The 18,557-nt window shown below is 38.5% G+C and overlaps 1 protein-coding gene across 5 annotated transcripts in view; it reads left to right on the forward strand.

Moving 5' to 3' along the window:
* The window catches only part of TTLL11 (tubulin tyrosine ligase like 11), a 239,808-nt gene that overhangs the window by 57,849 nt on the left and 163,402 nt on the right, over positions 1-18,557 (forward strand). For 4 of the 5 annotated variants that reach the window (XM_047829545.1, XM_047829542.1, XM_047829543.1 and 1 more), the window contains exon 3: positions 2,274-2,407. The exons of the other annotated variant lie outside the window; for it this stretch is intronic. In XM_047829545.1, the coding sequence (XP_047685501.1) occupies positions 2,274-2,407 (134 nt within the window). The remainder of the gene's footprint in view (positions 1-2,273; positions 2,408-18,557) is intronic. 5 annotated transcript variants of the gene reach the window in all.

The raw sequence follows: 18,557 nt of genomic DNA on the forward strand, positions 1-18,557 counted from the left end.
TTGGAGAAGGGAGGTGGAGTCTAGAGCCAGCAGAGCCTGGCAATGACCGCTCTTTTCACATGTTTACTCTGGGAACGTGTGCTCTGGCTCAGCTAAAAACCCAGCTACTCCGGTCAGCATCTCACTGAGAGAAGATGACACTCCCCACATCTGTCTCTGAGCCACCACCGGAAGCCCAGACACCAGCAGCTTCCGCATGGGGTGTAGTGGGGGGTTGGGGACGCTTTCCCTGGAAGCACCGGGAGGGAGCACAGCCTAGATATGTGGAGGAACAACGGGTTTGGCAGTAAGGATTGAGGGGGGTCTACGCTGGTGCCTTCTGGAGACAGGCATTTAGGCAGAGGAGGGGTGAGCCGTCCATAGCCTGTGGGTCGGAAGTGTCCGGGAAAAGCAGCCACTGGCCTGTAGGGTGCTTCCAAGTTGGCTGTTTTCAGTAGAGAACTACCTGGAGGCTGGCGCAAAAGCAAGCTTGGTGGCAGACCTGTCAGCTCACGTGGGGACTTAAGATCCACATTGTAGAAGCAGCCCTTGCAGATTTCAAAAGGATACGTACTCAGTTTGCTGGACATTGATTTTCATAAAACTTTTCTAGAGCATTCAAACCACGCTTCTGTGCTCACAGCAATTCTGTCTGTGTTGTGTGAGTCCATCCGATCTGCTCAGGGGGTTCTGAAAGAGAACCTCCTCCTGTCACAAGGCCATTAAAGGGTAGCAAGTACCACAACACTTTGTCCAGGAGGCTTCATCTACTTGGTGTAAGGTGCCATATTACAGTTAGTTACGAAGGGTTTTCATCTAGATTGGTCACCCAGTATTGTCAAAGAAAAGAAAAAAGCTCCAAAAAATGTTGAGATTTTTGTTTTGTGCACTTTGTGTTTGGCTCCAGTGTTTCTAACTCAAAAATTCTAATTTCACAGGGGACTGAAAGGAAACGGCTGTAGTTTTCTAGGCTCATACTTATTTCTCGGGAAGCTCAGAACAGTATCCTCAGTGAGTTTTCTTTAATATCGAAGAGTTCACATCAGGGCACAGTTTATTAGTGCCTTTTAAGCTCCTTTATATCTTGTTTAATCCTTCTCTATCTCCTTCTAAACAAGAGCCAAGAAGCTGTGCATTGACATCTTGAATCTGCGATCTTCAGATTTATTGCTCTTTTTAATATGCTGAGGGAAGCAAGAAGCAGGTTATTAAAACCTTCATTCTCAGATGTTCACCCTTCACTTCCTGAACGTGGGAATTTAGAGAAATCTCATTCATTCTGATTGTGCCCACTTGAAATGTGTGATAATTCGGACATGCCAAACTGACGTGGAACTGTGTGCTTTCTGTTAAAAATAACTTTTGCTAAACAAATTTCCAGTGTCAGTGATGGAACTGTGTAGCCTCTTTGAGGGTGAAGGCCATTTTTAGTCTCCATTTTCAGTGGTGATATTTGCCTCGAGAGATAAGCCTGCTAAAATTTGAAAGAATTTCTGCCTATTTGCTTAACATTCGCTAAGGAATAGACTCTGTGTCTTCCCTTGTCAGAGTTCCTGAAGATGTTACAAGAAAAAAAAAAAAATCCGCCATCTTTTAAAATGTTTTATAAGTGAGACATTTGAATCCCCTCTGGGCAAATTAATGAGGTCTGATCAACTGTTAGTGAAGTACTTATAACTGAAGAACTCCTACAGATTCCATTTTTTCCCCCTAAACTATAAATTATGCTATGATATCCTTTCCACTTTGTGTCCTTATTTCAAGGAGACAGATTTTGTGCTGAAAGCTACATATTCTTTTACTTCATACCTTTAACACTCATGAAAGATTAAAACAAAGCAATTTAATTAAGCTTCTCGTAAGGTAGGCAGAGTCCACCAGGTAATGTTCTCGAGGATATAAGATAGAAGCAGTCCCAGGAGTGTATATGGTGGCCCCAAATTAAGGAGGATCTGAAGTTTTAAGTGCGAGATATAAATGCTTCTTTTTATCCGTTATCTAGGGGGCTGGCAAAGAATGGAATAATAGACTAGGTGGAAACTCATTCCTTCAAATTGATGCTTCATTTTTATAAAAGAAAAAAAAAATATCTGTCTCCTGCCTCAAGTTTTTCATTAATTTGGTTGGTCTTTCCAAACCATGAGTCACCACTGTGGGGAACAGCTCATACCTTTTTTTATCCTGTCTGAAACAGGGAATACGTCAGGTGGGTGGTTTTAAAAGTCCCCAATAATGGCTGTTTTATAGCTAGTGGCCCACTGCTGTTCAAACCTCACAGCTTCTCTTCTCCCCAGGCATGACGGAGATGGTGCGTAAAATTACTCTGAGCAGAGCCGTGAGAATCATGCAGAATCTCTTTCCTGAGGAGTACAACTTCTACCCTCGCTCATGGATTCTGCCTGACGAGTTCCAGCTCTTTGTGGCTCAGGTAGATGGCGCTCTGTCCCCACGACCCTTGAATTATGTCATGTTTGCAATTGTGTCCCGGGAGCTGGGTCCTGGGTCCTGTGTGCTGGAAGCTGGGGCGGGGAGTCCCCAGGGAGCTGCGACTAGCCGAGGGGGTGTCACAGCAGTACACAGTGGGTGTCGGCAGCAGTCAAGGAGCTTGGAGAGTTGAACGGGCAGGGTGACAGGTAGGTAAACTGAAGAAGTGGGTCTTGACCTGAGGAGACTGGCCTGAGGCAGATATTGGGAGCCGGGTCTTGGAGTCAGTGTTTGGAAAGCCAAGAAGCCACAGCTGGAGCAGGTGGCTGAGACCACAAGCAGATTGGGACTGGGTGAATCTGGAGCGTGGTCTCCCCAGCATCCTGTAGTATGAAATGTGGGAGGTCAGACTCTGTTTCAAGGCTAGGGAAGTAGATCTGACACACTGGGGGGTTATGGGAGGGGACCCTTTAAGTGTTCTCTGCTTTAAATCTGCTCCAGTGTCAATTTTCAAATCACCCATTCCATATCAAAGCAAAATGTTTGGGCACAAAATACTTTGCAGCCTTCACCACTGATTGTGAAAGAGTACCAGTAGGGAAGCTGAATTCAAGATCGCCATTTTTCGTTTAGGACCATTTCAAAGCCCTTGCCAGTGGGTCCCATGGTCCATACCATACCTCTGTGAGTAACTATGCGACAGATGCCTATCTCATCGTGATAAGGCTGATACCATTTATTGGTCCTACCGTGTGCTCCAGGCATTGTGCCAGAAGCTTACCATTATTTCTTTTAATCCTCATGGTGATCTTGGGAAGTTGGTTGTATTCTTAATCCCATTTTGTGGATAAGGAAGCTGAGGCTTTGATAGGCAAAGTGACCTGCTGGAGACAGGGATTTAAACCTAGAGCTGATTTCAAGGCCTATGTTTTTTATAATCTATTTTATTGCCTACATGTTGTTTTGGTTTTAATATTAAATCATAAAGCTTGTAATAAAATTATGATTTCGTAAGCACAAAAAAAGTTTGAAGTGGTAATTTTTGAAAGGAAGCTGTCTATGGGATGTTCGTCACATGGGTTTACACATTTCTTAAAATTCATCCAGTTATTAACTTAAAATGAGTACATTTTATTGCTTGTAAATTATGCTTCCATAAAGTTAATTAAAAAAAATAAATGCTCAGCTATTCCCCATACTCACCCCTCAATTTCCCACTTCCGTGGCTGTGTTCACGTTTTTGTCCCTGTGTGCAATATGTGTCTGTCCCACTTCTACAACTCTGTGTTTAACTATTCTTTGAGTTAAAAACATTTTTTTAAATGTTTATTCATTTTTGAGAGACAGAGAAAGAGTGCAAGCGGGGGAGGGGCAGAGAGAGAGAGAGAGGGAGCCATAGAATCCAAAGCAAGCTCCAGACTCCGAGCTGTCAGCACAGAGCCTGAAGCAGGGCTTGAATTCAAGAGCCGTGAGATCATGACCTGAGCCGAAGTCCAACACTTAACCGACTAAGCCACCCAGGCGCCCCTATTCTGTGAATTTAAATGAGATACCTACCAACTGTACTTTCAAAATCAGATACTTTTCCATCAACCCCAAAAATTCCTCTGTGCCTCTTTGCAATCCATTCCCTCAACTCTTCCAGCCCAGGCAGCCGCTGATCTGCATTCTCATTATAGATTAATTTTGCGTGTTCAAGAAATCATATATGATATATATACTTCTTTGAGTCTTTTTGTTTCTTTCAGAATTATGTTTTTGAGATTCACCCATGTTTGTTGTGTATATCAGCAGTTTGTATTTTTATTGGCAAGTAGTACTCCATTGTATCAATATACCACAATTTGCTTATCCAACCACCAATTGAGGGGGGGCATTTGGGTTATTTCCAGTTTGGGATTTTATATTAAAACCGCCATGATTGCTCACATACAAATCATTTTGTGGATGTATATTTTCATTTCTCTTGGGTTGTACCTAACGAGTGGAATTTCTGGATCATATGGTATCTGTATGTGTGACTTACAAGAACTTGCCAAAGTGTTTTCCAAAGTGGTTGTACACCCTCACCAGCAGTGTGTGAGAGTTCTGTCATTGGCAAGACTTGGTACTGTTAGTCTTTTGAATTTTAGACATTCTTGGAGACGTGTAGTTGTATCTCTTTATGGTTTTAATTTACACCTCCCTGGGGCGCCTGGGTGGCTCGGTCTGTTAAGCGTCCGACTTCGGCTCAGGTCATGATCTCACGGTCTGTGAGTTCGAGCCCCACACTGGGCTCTGTGCTGACAGCTCAGAGCCTGGAGCCTGTTTCAGATTCTGTGTCTCCCTCTCTCTCTGCCCCTCCCCTGTTCATGCTTTGTCTCTCTCTGTCTCAAAAATAAATAAACGTTAAAAAAAAATGTTTACACCTCCCTGATGACCAGACGTTGAGCATCTTTCACATGCTTTGTGGTCATTTGAGTATCTTCTTTTGTTAAGTGTACATTTAAAATTTTGCTTATTTCTATGGGCATTTTATTTTTAAGTTGTAGGTTCTTTATGTATTCTGTGTACAAGTCTTTCCTATGTCTATTGTGAATATTTTCTCCCTTTTAACTTTTCAAAACCTTAACCTCAAATTTTCATGTTTTAACTATCTTTTGAAGAGCACAAGTTTTTAATCTGGGTGAAGTTGAACTTAAAATTTTTTTTCTTTTATCGTTTCCGCTTCTGTGTGATCTCTAAGGCATCTTTGCCCAACTAAATGTTGGGAAGATTTTATACTTTGTTTTTTTTCCAGAAGTGTGTTAGTTTTAGGGTTTACACTTAGATTTATGATTCATTGCAACTCAGTTTCTATATATGGCACAAGATCAGTGTTGAAAGTTTCCTTTCTTCCATAGGGATATTCAGTTTTTCCAGTGCCTTTTGCTGCACTGATGATTGTTTCCCTCACTGAATTACCTTGACAACCTTGTTGAAAACCAGTTGACCGTCTGTGTTTGGTCTGTTTCTGGAGTGTGTTTTGTGCCACTCATCTGTATGTTTGCTCTTATGCTGATACCACGCTTTATCTTGGTTACTATAGCAGTAGAGTATATTGGGTAGTGCAAGTCTTCCCACTTCGTGTATCTTCACGATTGTTTTGGTTACCGCAGGACCATTGCATGTCCACCTCACTTTTGTAACCAGTTTGCCCATTTCTACACCGGGCTTTGATTGTGATTGCTTTGATTGTGATTGCACGGTCTCTACAGATCAGTTTGGAAGCCGTGGACATCTTAACAGTGTCAATTCATCTAATCCTTGACTTTTATCTGTATTTATGTCTTCCTTAATTTATCTCAGCAGTGTTTTTATAGTTTTCAGTACAGGCCTTGCACATATTTTGCTAACTTTATCCCTAAGAATGTTTTTTTTTTATGCTATTATAAATGGTATTTTTTGAATTTCATTTTTCTATTGTTTGTTGCTAGTATATAGATACCCAGTTGACTTTTTAATTTTGAACTTCTATCATACGACCTTGCTCAATTCCCTTATTAGTTCTACAAGTTCTTTTTTTTTGTAGATTTGTTTGGATTTTCTATGTATACAATTAATTCACTGGTGAATTAATATTTTTTGTTTCCTCCCTTCTAAACCTTATATGCCTTTTATTTCTTTATTTATTTTTCTTATTATACTGCACTGGGCTAGGATCTCCAGTACATCACTGAATTAGAAGTAATTAGAGTGGACTTTTTTGCCTTGTTCCTAATCTTAGGGGGAAAACATACAGCTTTTCACTGTTACATGTAATATTAGCTATATGTTGTTCGTAGACGCCCTTTATCAGGTTGAGGAATGTGTCTTTTATAGTTTGCAGAAGTTTTTCATCATGAATGGGTGTTTAATGTTGTCAGATGCTTTTCTGTATCTATTAAGATGATTGATTTTTCTCTTTATTTTGGTAATATGATGAGCCACCAATTCACATTAAAAAAATTTTTTTTAATGTTTATATTTATTTTTGAGACAGAGACAGAGCATGAGTGGGGGAGGGGCAGAGAGAGAGGGAGACAGAACCCAAAGCAGACTCTGTGCTGTCAGCACAGAGCCTGATGTGGGGCTCAAACTCACAAAACTGACCTGAGCCGAAATCAAGAGTTAGATGCTTAACCGATTGAGCCACCCGGGCACCCCAGGCAATCCTCATTAAATGAGTTGGTAAATATTTCTTCCTTTACTGTTTTGAAAATTTTGTATAAGGTTGGTATTATTTCTTTCTTAAATGCTTGGTAGAATACACTATTGAAAGTATTTGGGCATGGAGCTTTCTTTCTGGAAACATTTTAAATTATGAATTAATTTTTTAATACATATAGGTAACTTGTTTCTTTCAAGGAATTAGTCCATTTTATCTAATATGTCAAATTTATTGACAAAAGTTTTGAAAAATAGTATTCCTTATTTTTTAATGTCTGTGAGATATGTGGTGATCTCGCCCGTTCATTGTCCATATTGGTAATTTGTGTTTTCTTTTTCTTTCTCCCTCCCCTCCCCTCCCCTCCCCTCCCCTCCCCTCCCCTCCCCTCCCCTTTTCTTATTTTCTTTCTTTCTTTTCATATCAGCCTAGCTAAAGTTTTATTAATTTTGTTGATCTTTTCAAAGAACCAACTTGTGATTTCATTATTTTTCTCTATTGTTTGTCCATTTTCTATATCATTGATTTCTACTTTTTTTGGATTTACTTTTCTTTAACTTTTTATTTATTTTTATTTATTTATTTTATAAATGTTTTATTTATTTTTGAGAGCACAAGTGGGGGAGGGACAGAGAGAGGGGGACAGAGGATCCGAAACAGGCTCTTCACTGACAGGCTGACAGCAGTGAGCCTGATGTGGGACTTAAACTCACGAGCCGTGAGATCATGACCTGAGCCAAAACCAAAAGTTGGACACTCAACCGACTGAGCCACCCAGGTGCCCCACTCCCCCTCTATCTTTTAAGGAGGAACTTAAGTTCCCTGATTTTTGTTTTTAAGTTTATTTATTTCGAGAGAGAGAGGGGGACAGAGGATCCAAAGCAGGTTCCATGCTGACAGCAGAGAGCCTGATGCACGGCTCAAACTTGTGAGCTGTGAGATCATGACCCGAGCCAAAGTTGGATGTTCAACCCACTGAGCCACTCAGGTGCCCCTAAGTTTACTGATTTTTAAAGCATTTTATTTATTTATTTATTTATTTATTTATTTATTTATTTATTTAAGTAGGCTCCACGCTGAGTGTGGAGCCCAGTGCAAGGCTTGAACTCACAACCCTGAGATCAAGACTTGAGTTGAGATCAAGAGTCAGATGCTTAACTGACTGAGTCACCCAGGTGCCCCAAGTTCACTGATTTTTAAACATTAAATCAATAAATTTCTCTCTAAGCACCGCTTTAGATATATTTCAGAAATTTTTGTATATCACATTTTCATTACCATTTAGTTAAAAATGTTGTCTAATGCCCCTTGAGATTTCTTTAACCTGTGGATTATTTAGAAATGGGTTGTTTAATTTATAAATAATTTTAGAATTGTCCAAGTATCCTTTGTCACTGATTTTGAATTTAATTTTGTTGACATCAGAGAATATATTCAGTATTATCTTTGTGCCTTTAAACTTGTTGAAAGTTGTCTTATGGCCCATATATTGTTTATCTTGATGAATATTTCATATGTACTTGAAAATAATATGTATTCTGGAGGTGTTGGTGCTAAGTCAAATTGGTACTTGGTACTGTTCATATATTCCTTACTAATTTACCACCTACTTATTCGGTCAGTTACTGAGAGGGTATGCTGAAATTTCCAAATCTCATTGTGGATTGCCTATTTTTCCTTTTAGTTATGTCCATTTTGTTTCATGTAGTTTGAAGCTGTTGTTAGCTTGATGATTTGACTTCATTTGAAGGTAACTTTTCTTGTCCTGAAATCTAGTCCTTCTGATATTCATATAGCACCTCCTGGCTTAGTATTTGCATGGTATATCATTTTAATATTCTTTTACTTTTATCTATTTGCATTTTTAAAGATTGTTTCTTGTTGACTTCATATAGTTGGGTTATGGTCTTTTATCCAGTTTGATAATCTCTGCCTTTTAATTGGTGTGCTTGGCCCACTTACATTTAATGCACATTTACAATCAATATTGTTGGACTCAAGTATACTATCTTACAATTTCTTTATGGTTTATCCTATATATTTGGATTAATTGAGCATTTTTGTTTGTTTGTTTACTTGTTTTTGAGAAAGAGAGAGAGAGGGAAAGAGAGAATCACCCGCAGGCTCCACACTGTCAGCACAGAGCCTGACATGTAGCTCAAACCCATGAATTGTGAGATCATGACTTGAGCCCAAATCAACAATCAGATTCTTAACCGATTGAGACACCCAGGCGCCCCTAATTGATCATTTTTAGTGTTTTATTTTATCTCCTCTTTAGGTTTACTAGCCATGCTTCTTTTAAAAATGTTTTAGTTTTTGTCTTAGCCTTAGAATCTAGGGTTTACAATGCATCTTTAACTTATCACATTTACCTTTAAGTGTTACATACTTCAAGTAAAATATATGTTGCTTCACAACAGTATACCTCTATTTCCATCTTTATACTTTATGGTGTTATCATATATTATATTTCTGTGTTATAAACCCCACAATACATCATTATTATTTTTGCTTTGAAGAGTCAATTATCTTATATAAAGAAGCTGAAAAATGAGTTTATTTGTCTTGTATGCTCACCTATATATTTACATTTCCAGCACTTCCCATTCCTTTGAGTAGTTTTTGGATTCCATCTGGGAATTATTCTCCTTCAACTTGAAGAATTTTTTTAAACATATTTTTTATGGTACAGATCTGCTGTTCTCCCAGCTTTTGTTTGCAAATGTCTTTATTTTACCTTCAGTTTTGAAGCTGTTTTGAAATAATTTTAGACTTATAAGAAAAGAGCAAAAATAGTATGCAGAAAGAGTTCCCATATTCCCTTCATTTAGCTTTCCCTGATAACATCTTATACAATTACTGAAACTGGGAAATTAACATTGATGTAATATTACTTAATAATCTATGTGGCTTGGGGCACCGAGGTGGCTCAGTCGGTTAAGTGTCCAACTCCTGATTTCCCCTCAGGTCATGACCTCACGGTTCGTGAGATGGAGCCTGCATTAGGCTCTGCACTGATAGTGTGGAGCCTGGTTGGGATTCTTTCCCCCTCTGTCTGTCTCTACCACTCTGTCTCTCTCAAAATAAATAAATAAACATTAAAAAATAATCTACTCACCTTATTTGCATTTTTCTGTTGTCTTGCTAATGTCTTTTTTTCCTGGGACAGGATCCACTCCATGTTCACTCCTTGCATTTAGTTGTCATATCTCCTTAGTCTCCTGTAAGCTGTAACAGTTCTTCAATCTATCTTTGTCTTTCATGACCTGACTCTTATGAAAAGTACTGGTCAGTTTATTTTTTTAGAATGTCCCTCAATTTGTTACAAAGCTGTAACCATCAAGACAGCATGGTACTGGCACAAAAACAGACACTTAGATCAATTGAACAGAATAGAGAACCCAGAAATGGACCCACAAATGTATGACCAACTAATCTTTGACAAAGCAGGAAAGAATATCCAGTAGAATAAAGACAGTCCCCTCAGCAAACGGTGTTGGGAAAACTGGACATCAACATACAGAAGAATGAACCTGGACCACTTTCTTACACCATACACAAAAATAAACTCAAAATGGATAAAAGACCTAAATGTAAGACAGGAAGCCATCAAAAGCCTCTTTGACCTTGGCCACAGCAACTTCTTACTCAACATGTCTCTGGAGGCAAGGGAAACTATTGGGACCTCATCAAGATAAAAAGCTTCTGCACAGTGAAGGAAATAATCAGCAAAACTAAAAGGCAACCAACAGAATGGGAGAAGGTGTTTGCAAATGACATATCAGATTAAGGGTTAGTATCCAAAATCTATAAAGAACTTATCAAACTTAACACCCAAAAACAAATAATCCAGTGAAGAAATGGGCAAAAGACATGAATAGACACTTTTCCAAAGAAGACATCCAGATGGCTAACAGACAGATGAAAAAATGCTCAACATCACTCATCATCAGTGAAATACAAATCAAAACCACAATGAGATATCACCTCATACCAGTCAGAATGGCTAAAATTAACAACTCAGGCAACAACAGATGTTAGTGAGGATACAGAGAAAGAGGAACTCTTTTGCACTGCTGGTGGGAATGCAAACTGGTGCAGCCACTCTGGAAAACAGTATGGAGGTTCCTCAAGAAACTAAACATAGAACTACCCTACTACCCAGCAATTGCACTACTAAGTATTTATCCAAAGGATACAGGTGTGCTGTTAAGGGACACATGCACCCCAATGTTTATAGCAGTGCTATCGACAATAGCCAAAGTATGGAAAGAGCCCAAATGTTGATGGATGAATGGATAAAGAAGATGTGGTATATATATATATATATATATATATATATATATATATATATACATACATACACACACAGTAGAGTATTACTCAGCAATCAAAAATGAAATCTTGCCATTTGCAACAATGTGGATGGAACTAGAGTGTATTATGCCAAGTGAAATTAGCCGGTCAGAGAAAGACAAATATCATATAACTTCACTCATATGTGGAATTTAAGATACAAAACATATGAACATAAGGGAATGGAAGCAAAAATAATATAAAAACAGGGAGGGGCACAAAATATAAGAGACTTTTAAATATAGTGAAAAAATTGAGGGTTGCTGGAGGAGTTGTGGATGAGGAGATGGCTAATGGGCAAGAGCATTGAGGAAGACACTTGCTGGGATGAGCACTGGGTGTTATACAGAGGATGAATCGCTGGAATCTACTCCTGAAATCATTATTGCACTATGTGCTAACTAACTTGGATGTAAAGTAAAAAAAACCAAAACAGAATGTTCCTCAATTTGGTTTTGTCTGATTTTTCTCATGATTAGATTACGATTACACATTTTTTTTATAAGAATACCACAAAATGATGTTGTGACCTTCTTAGTGCAGCATATCAGGAGATACATAATGTCAAGATGTCTTATTTCTGGTGATGTTAAATTTAATCACTTAGTTGAGGTAGTTTCTGTTAGGTTTCTCCACTAAAAAGTTGCTGTTTTCCCTTTGTAAGGTTAAGTATTTTGTGGGGAGATATTTTGGGACTATGCAGCTAGTCTATTTGTCTCATACTTTAAAAAAAAAGCTTTAATTCAGATATAATTAAAGTACAATAAACTACAAATATTTAAAGTTTGCAGTTTGATAGGCTTTGATATATGAAAAAACCCACAAAACCATCACCATGATCAAAATCATGAATATATCCATCACCCCAGAACATTTCCTCATGTCCTTTTGTAATCTTTCCTTTCTTCCTCTCCTTGCCCTCTGCCTCCCATCACCAGGCAACCATAGATCTGCTTCGCACTTTCTAGAATTTTATATAAGTGGAATAATGTAGCAGTACTCTTATTTTTTCCTTAAAAAATTTTTTTTTCTGGCTTCTTTCACTCTACAGAATTATTTTGAGATTCATCCATACTGTAGTATTCATCAATAAAAATTCATTTATTTTTATTATTGAGGAGTAATTCTATTTAATGTATAAACCAAAGTTTGTTTATACCTTCAGCTGCTGCTGGATATTTGGATTGATTCCTGTTTTGACCTATTACAAATAAAGATGCTATAAATATCCGTGTCTGAGTCTCTGTATGGACATATGATTCCATTTCTCTTGAGTAAATGCTTAAGAATGGAGTGTCTGGATCATATAGCAGATGTATATTTGATATCAAGGAAAATACCAATTGTTTTCCAAAGTGGTTGTGCCATTTTATATTCCCATCAGCCATGTGTGAGCATTTTAGTTCTTCCACATCCTTGCCATTAGTTGGTAATAGTCTTTTCAATTTTAGCAATTCTAATAGATGTGTAGCCTTTTCTTGTTGGCTTTAATTTGGGTTTCTCTAGTTATTAATGATGTTGAACATCTTTTCCTGTGCTTTATCATCCAAATACATTCTTTAATGAAATATTTATTTATATCTTGGGTCCATTTTTAAAAATTGAATTGTTTTTTATTGAGTGTTGAGAGTTCTTTATGTATTTTGAATATAGGTATTTATCAGCTATATCAATTGCAAATATTTTCTTCCATTCTGTGCATTGTCTCTTCATTGTCTTAACAGTATATTTTGAAGATCAAATTTTCATTCTGGTGAAGTCCAATTTATCAGTTTGTTCTTTCATGGATGCTGTTTTGGTGTTATGTAAGAATCTTTACCTAACTCAAACTCTCAAAGATGTTCTATGCTTTTGTCTAGAAATTTTGTAGTTTTAAGTTTAGGTCTATGATTCATTTGACTTAATTTTTGAATATGCTGTGAGGCATGGATTGAAGTTCACTTTTTTTGGACATGGATATCCAGTTGTTTCAGAAACATTTGATGAGAATACTAACCTTTCTCTCCCAAATTGCCTTTGCCTTTATGTTGAAAATAGTTGCTCAAGTATATGTGGATGTGTTTCTGAATTCTCTATTCTATGCCATTCATATATTTGTCTATTTTTATGCTAATATCTCACTGTCTTGGTTACTATAGTTTTGTAATAAGTCTTGAAACAAGTAACATAGGTCCTTCAGCTTTGTGCACTTTTTTCAAAGTTGTCTAGGTTATTATAGTCTTTTGATCTGCCATAAGAATTTATTTTATTTTATTTTTTTAATTCAAGCTTATTTTTTAAAAAATGTTTATTATTTTTGAGAAAGAGAGAGAGAGAAAGTGAGCACACGCTGGGGAGGGACAGAGAGCAAGAGGGAGACAGAGGATCTGAAGCGGGCTCAGCACTGACAGCAGAGAGCCCAATGTGGGGCTCAAACTCACAAATTGTGAAATCATGACCTGAGCCAAAGACAGACGCTTAGCTGACTGAGCCACCCAAGTGCCCCGTATCTGCCATATGAATTTTAGAATCAACTTATCAATCTACAAAAAAGCCTGCTGGGATTTTGATTAGGATTGCATTGAATCTACATTTTACTTTAGGTAGAATCAACATCTTAACAACATTGAGTCTTCTGACCCATGAACATGATATATCTCTCCTTTTATTTAGGTCTTTAATTTCTTTGGGCAATGTCTTAGTTTTTAGTGCCTATGTCTTTCACATTTTTTGAAGTTTATTCCTAAGTATTTCAAATTTTTGATGCATTGACAATGTTGTATTTTTAAACTTCAATTTCTAGTTGTTTATTGTGAGTATGTACAAATACAGTTGACTTTTATATATTGATCTTGTATCCTGCAATCTTGCTAAACACAGTAGTTTTCAGTAGTTTATTTTGTAGATTCCATTGGATTTCCTGGATAGACTATCATGTCTTCATGATTTCTTACTTTCCAGTCATTTCTTTTTCTTACCTTATTGCACTGGCTAAAAGTCCCATAAAATGTTAAATAGAAGTGGTGAGAGTAGTTGTCCTAGACTTGTTCTTGATCTTAAGGGATAAGCCTTTAGTTTTTCATCATTAAGTATGGGTTAGTTATAGATTTCTTATAGATGACCTTTATTAGATTGATGAAGTTTCCTTCTGTTCCATGTTTCCATGGATTTTGTTTTGTTTTTAATTAGAAATGTGTGTTGGATTTTTTTACATAATCTTCTTGAGTCTATTGAGATGATCATATGGATTTTCTTTTTTAGTTTATTGATATGATGAATAATATTGATTGATTTTTAAATATTAAATAAACCTTGCATTTCTAAGATAAATCCAACTAGGTAATGATATATTATCCTCTTTATATATTGTTGGATTTGATTTTATAATATCTTGTTTAAAATGGTTGCATCTATATTCATGAGGGATACTGTTCTGCACTTTTCTTTTTTTGCAGTGTCTTTGCCTGGTTTGTTATTAGGGTGATGCTGGTCACATAGAATGAGTCGGAAGTATTCTCTCCTCTTAAATTTTCTGAAAGAGTTTGTGTAGAATTGGCATTATGTCTTTATTAAATTTTTGGTAAAACTCACCAGTGAAGTCATGTGGGCTTGATGTTTCTTTATGGGAACGTTTTAATTAAAATTTCCATTTCTATAACAGATACAGGCTATTTATGTTTTCTATTTCTTCTTGAATGAGCATTGGTAGTTTGTATCTTTCAATGAATTTGTCTATTTTTGCATTCCTACAAATGTTCTTGAACTTTGTTATGAGATTCAGTTAAGTTAACCTGTAAATAGATTTGGGTCTTGTTTTTAAGGTCTGTCAGACAGGACTGGAGCAGTGCTCCAGTATAAACAAATTATTCCTTACTACTTAGGTGTACTTCACCCAGTGCACCCGTGAATCATGGTGTTTTCTAGTCTGGCTGGTGAGAACAGACAGTATTCCAGGCTCTGTGTGAGCATCAGGCATTCCTACTTCTAATTCTTTCCGGTGCTTCTTTCCTTGGCCTCAGGTAGTTTCCTCATAATCGTGCACTGATTTGTACTTGGCTAAATACTGATGGGAGACCCTCCATGGATCTCCAGAGTTCTCTCTTTGTGAAGAAGTCTCCTCTCCAGTAGTCTTTCCTGAGAACTCTAGCTACCTTACTCTCCCCTGACAATTCCATTCCCTCAGCTTGGGGAGTCTATTGGACTCCTGAGTCTATTGGAATCTCTCTCAAGGCAGTAACCTGGGGCAATCTTAGGACTCACATCATTTAATTTTTGTCTCTCAGGAATCATTGTTCTTTGTCGCCTGATGTCCAGTGCCTTCAAAACCATCGCTTAATGCATTCTGTCTAGTATTTGGTTGCTTCAGATGGAAAGGTAAACCCAGTTTCTATCAGTACATCTTGGCTGGAAGTGGAAGTCCTCTGAATGATTGATTATGTGACAATAACAATAGCAATAGTTTTTTTTTTTTTTTAACCGAGATTACCTAATTTAAAATTCTTCAGCAACCCTAACTGGGTTCTTCTATTATTCATAGGAGAGGAAACTGAAGCACAGAGAGGTTAGGTGATTTTGTCAGGGTAACACAGGTTGGACAACTAGCCCCAGAGTTAATACTTTTACTTTCTGTGCTGTAATATGGGAGAATATTTGAATAGATGTGTGGATAAGGTATGGAACTATGCCAGAGAAAGGAGTAAAACTTGTCCAGGATGAGAAGGTTAGGGTAATCAGGGTAGAGGGCAGATGAGAGGGTGGGAGGCAGAAGGCTTCCTGTTGAGGTGACACCTGATTAGACTTTGAAATAACGAGCTTGCCTTGTAGACTAACCAAAGAAGAGCATTCCAGCTAAAACCAGTAGCTTGTGCATAGGTGTACAGATGTGAAATAGTATGGCATATTGGAATGATAAGCAGATTGGTGTTATTGGAGTTTAAAAGAAGAGGGTTTGGCAGTAGATGAAGTGAGAGAAGCAGAGGCCAGGTCATGGAGGGTCTTGAATGCCAGGTTAACAGGAGGAAGCAATGAGAGATTCAGGTAGGGGGTGGGGAAGAGTGTGGCCAGGTTATGGTATTAGCAGAGTAAGCTTTGGTGGAGCATAGATAGGATTGGGGAGAGCGGAGGAGTGAGGCCTATGGGAAAGGATGCTCTGCTTGGCCGGATGACAGAGATGCTGAGGGTTGTATTGAAACACTGAGACAGGACTCATGCAGAGAAGGGCCAGACATGCAGGATATTTAGAAGGCGGAATCCACAGGACTCGGAGACGGATCAGAGAGGGGGGGTTGAGGAAGAAGGCGGAACTGACGCTTTCAGGAATCTGGTGGGGGTGCCCTTTGCTAAGATGCCGAAGAGAAGGAGCAGGTTTAGTGGAGAAGATGGAAAACCGAACTAGTGCTTGTTATTTACCTGTTGACTTTCTGACTGTAGCTGTTCAGAGAGACTTGTGGGTAAAATGGGAGGTGGGTCAGGTGATTGACGGGGACTAAGTCCTGAACCATCAAAGCCCTTTTGATCAACGCTAAAAGTACTTAGAACAGGTTCCCTAACATAAAGGAGGATTTCTTTGTTTCTAAGATGGTATTCGTCTAGAATCTGCTGACTCAGAGCCTGGCACATGCAAAATAAGACTCTGAAAACACTACTCTGGGCACTTGCTGGAAAGCCCAGCCTGTCTGGTAAGTCCCTTCCCCCAGCCTGGGTTCTCCATCTGTTAAGTGGGTAAATGATCCGACCCTCAGAGTGATTGTGCACATCCAGTGAGTATTGGATGATGAAATGCTTTATTAGCTGTAAGCCTGATTAAAAAAAACCACCACCACCACCACCAACAACATGTGGCATTCTTATTTTTAATATCTCCTTTGTTTTACTACAAAACAATGCATTCATATTAAGAATTCAAATAATATGGGAACGTGTAAAGTAAAAGGCGAAAAAGAAAATCCCCACTCATTAGAGATTACTTGAACACTAGTGTGTATCCTTCCAGCTTTTTCCTATGTATGAACAGATAGACACCGCGTCACACACAGCTCTTTTTCTTTAAAGAAATGGGATTATCCTCTGCGTTCTCTTCTTCAGTCTGCCATTTCCTCCACTGTGTTTTATACATCTTTCCATTTCACTGCTGCAAAGTACTGTGTTGTAGGCGTGCATGACTTTTACAATCGTTCCCCTATTGATGAACATATAGGTAGTTCTCCTGTTTCTTTGGTTCAACAAGTAACGCCATCAGGAGCACCTTCCTACATAGGTATCTTTATACCCCCGTGCCAGCATTACCTCCAGACAGATATCTCAAAGTGGAATAGCTGTATTAAAAAATACGTGCATTTACATTTTGACAGGTAAAGCCAAACACGAGGCTTTATTAGAAATGGTGCACTTAATTATGAGAGTAAACAGTGTCTTGCCATTGCCTTGGAAGTGAGCTGTCAGAGGTGCGTGTGGGGGCTTTGCTTTGTGACTCCTACAACAGCAGGAGGATGTGTGAGTAGCTGAACAGCATTCTAAAACCTGACACTTGGTAGGTATTAGATTTGTCACATTAATTAGCATTCAATTTATTTCGCTAAAGAACGGGGAAGATCCACATCGCTCCTATATTCCTTTGCAAAACTGGTACCCAAATATGATCAGCAGGTGGCACTAGCTGGAAGCAAGTAGGATTCTCCGTGGAAATTTTTGTGGCGAGGAGGACGCAGGCTCTCTTTCCCTCTTCAGCAGATGGCCAATAAAAAAATTCCTTGGAGTTTATTTTGCATATGGTCTTCCATCTGGGTATTTGAGAAAAGTACAGTTTTGTTATCAAAACAGTATTTATTATGGTGAAGGAGTTTGTATTTCGTAGCAGAAGAATTTTTCAGTGAATAAAGCCAAAAACCTGTTCAATAATGTTTTGCAGTTTCTTGGACAGAGTCAGTGAGCATGAGGTTCTTCCATTTTCCTCTCCAGTTACCAACCTCAGTTAGCTTTTATTGATTCAGCTCCTCGAGGCTGAATGAAGTGCATTATTTGCAAAAACCCCAGAGAACAATGTTCTCCACTGGGTGTAGGAACTAGGAGAATGTGGAGTTATAAGTGGGTCAGAGTCAAGGCAGGAACAAAACCTTCAATGTGAAGTGTGTATTCCTTGTCCTGATTCCGCACTTAGCAAACCACCTTCTGCTGGCTTGATTACTCGCATCATCTCCTGCATATCGATGACATGCTGATTTGGCTGGCTTGGGTCACCCAATGGCTTACCCAAAGGATGAAGTTTCTATACCTTCAACCTGCCTTGGGGAGCCCTGGCCCTCTCCACAGCCTCAGCTGGCACCATTTTCCACTCCTTTCTATGGCATATCCTTCCATATTCAGCTTTCTAGGTACCGCGGCCTCCCTTACTCTACATTTTGTACGTGCCTCTCCTGTCACCTAGAGCACTTGTCTTCATCCTCTGTGTCCCTCTCCCACCTACGATGCTGTTTTCTTTCACCTGACAAATGAGGCTCATTCTTCAGACCGCTGTTTTCTTTTACTTTTCCTATAAACCTACTCTGCCCCCCAAGTCAGGGGCATGTCCTTGACAACACCTTGTTCTTCTCTCTTCCTGGCACTTATGTGTGCTCACTGTTTGGTAACTGCATGTTTCATAATCTTTCTTTCC

This window comes from Prionailurus viverrinus, chromosome D4 (assembly GCF_022837055.1).
Source record: "Prionailurus viverrinus isolate Anna chromosome D4, UM_Priviv_1.0, whole genome shotgun sequence".
Classification (NCBI taxonomy): Eukaryota; Metazoa; Chordata; class Mammalia; order Carnivora; family Felidae; genus Prionailurus; species Prionailurus viverrinus.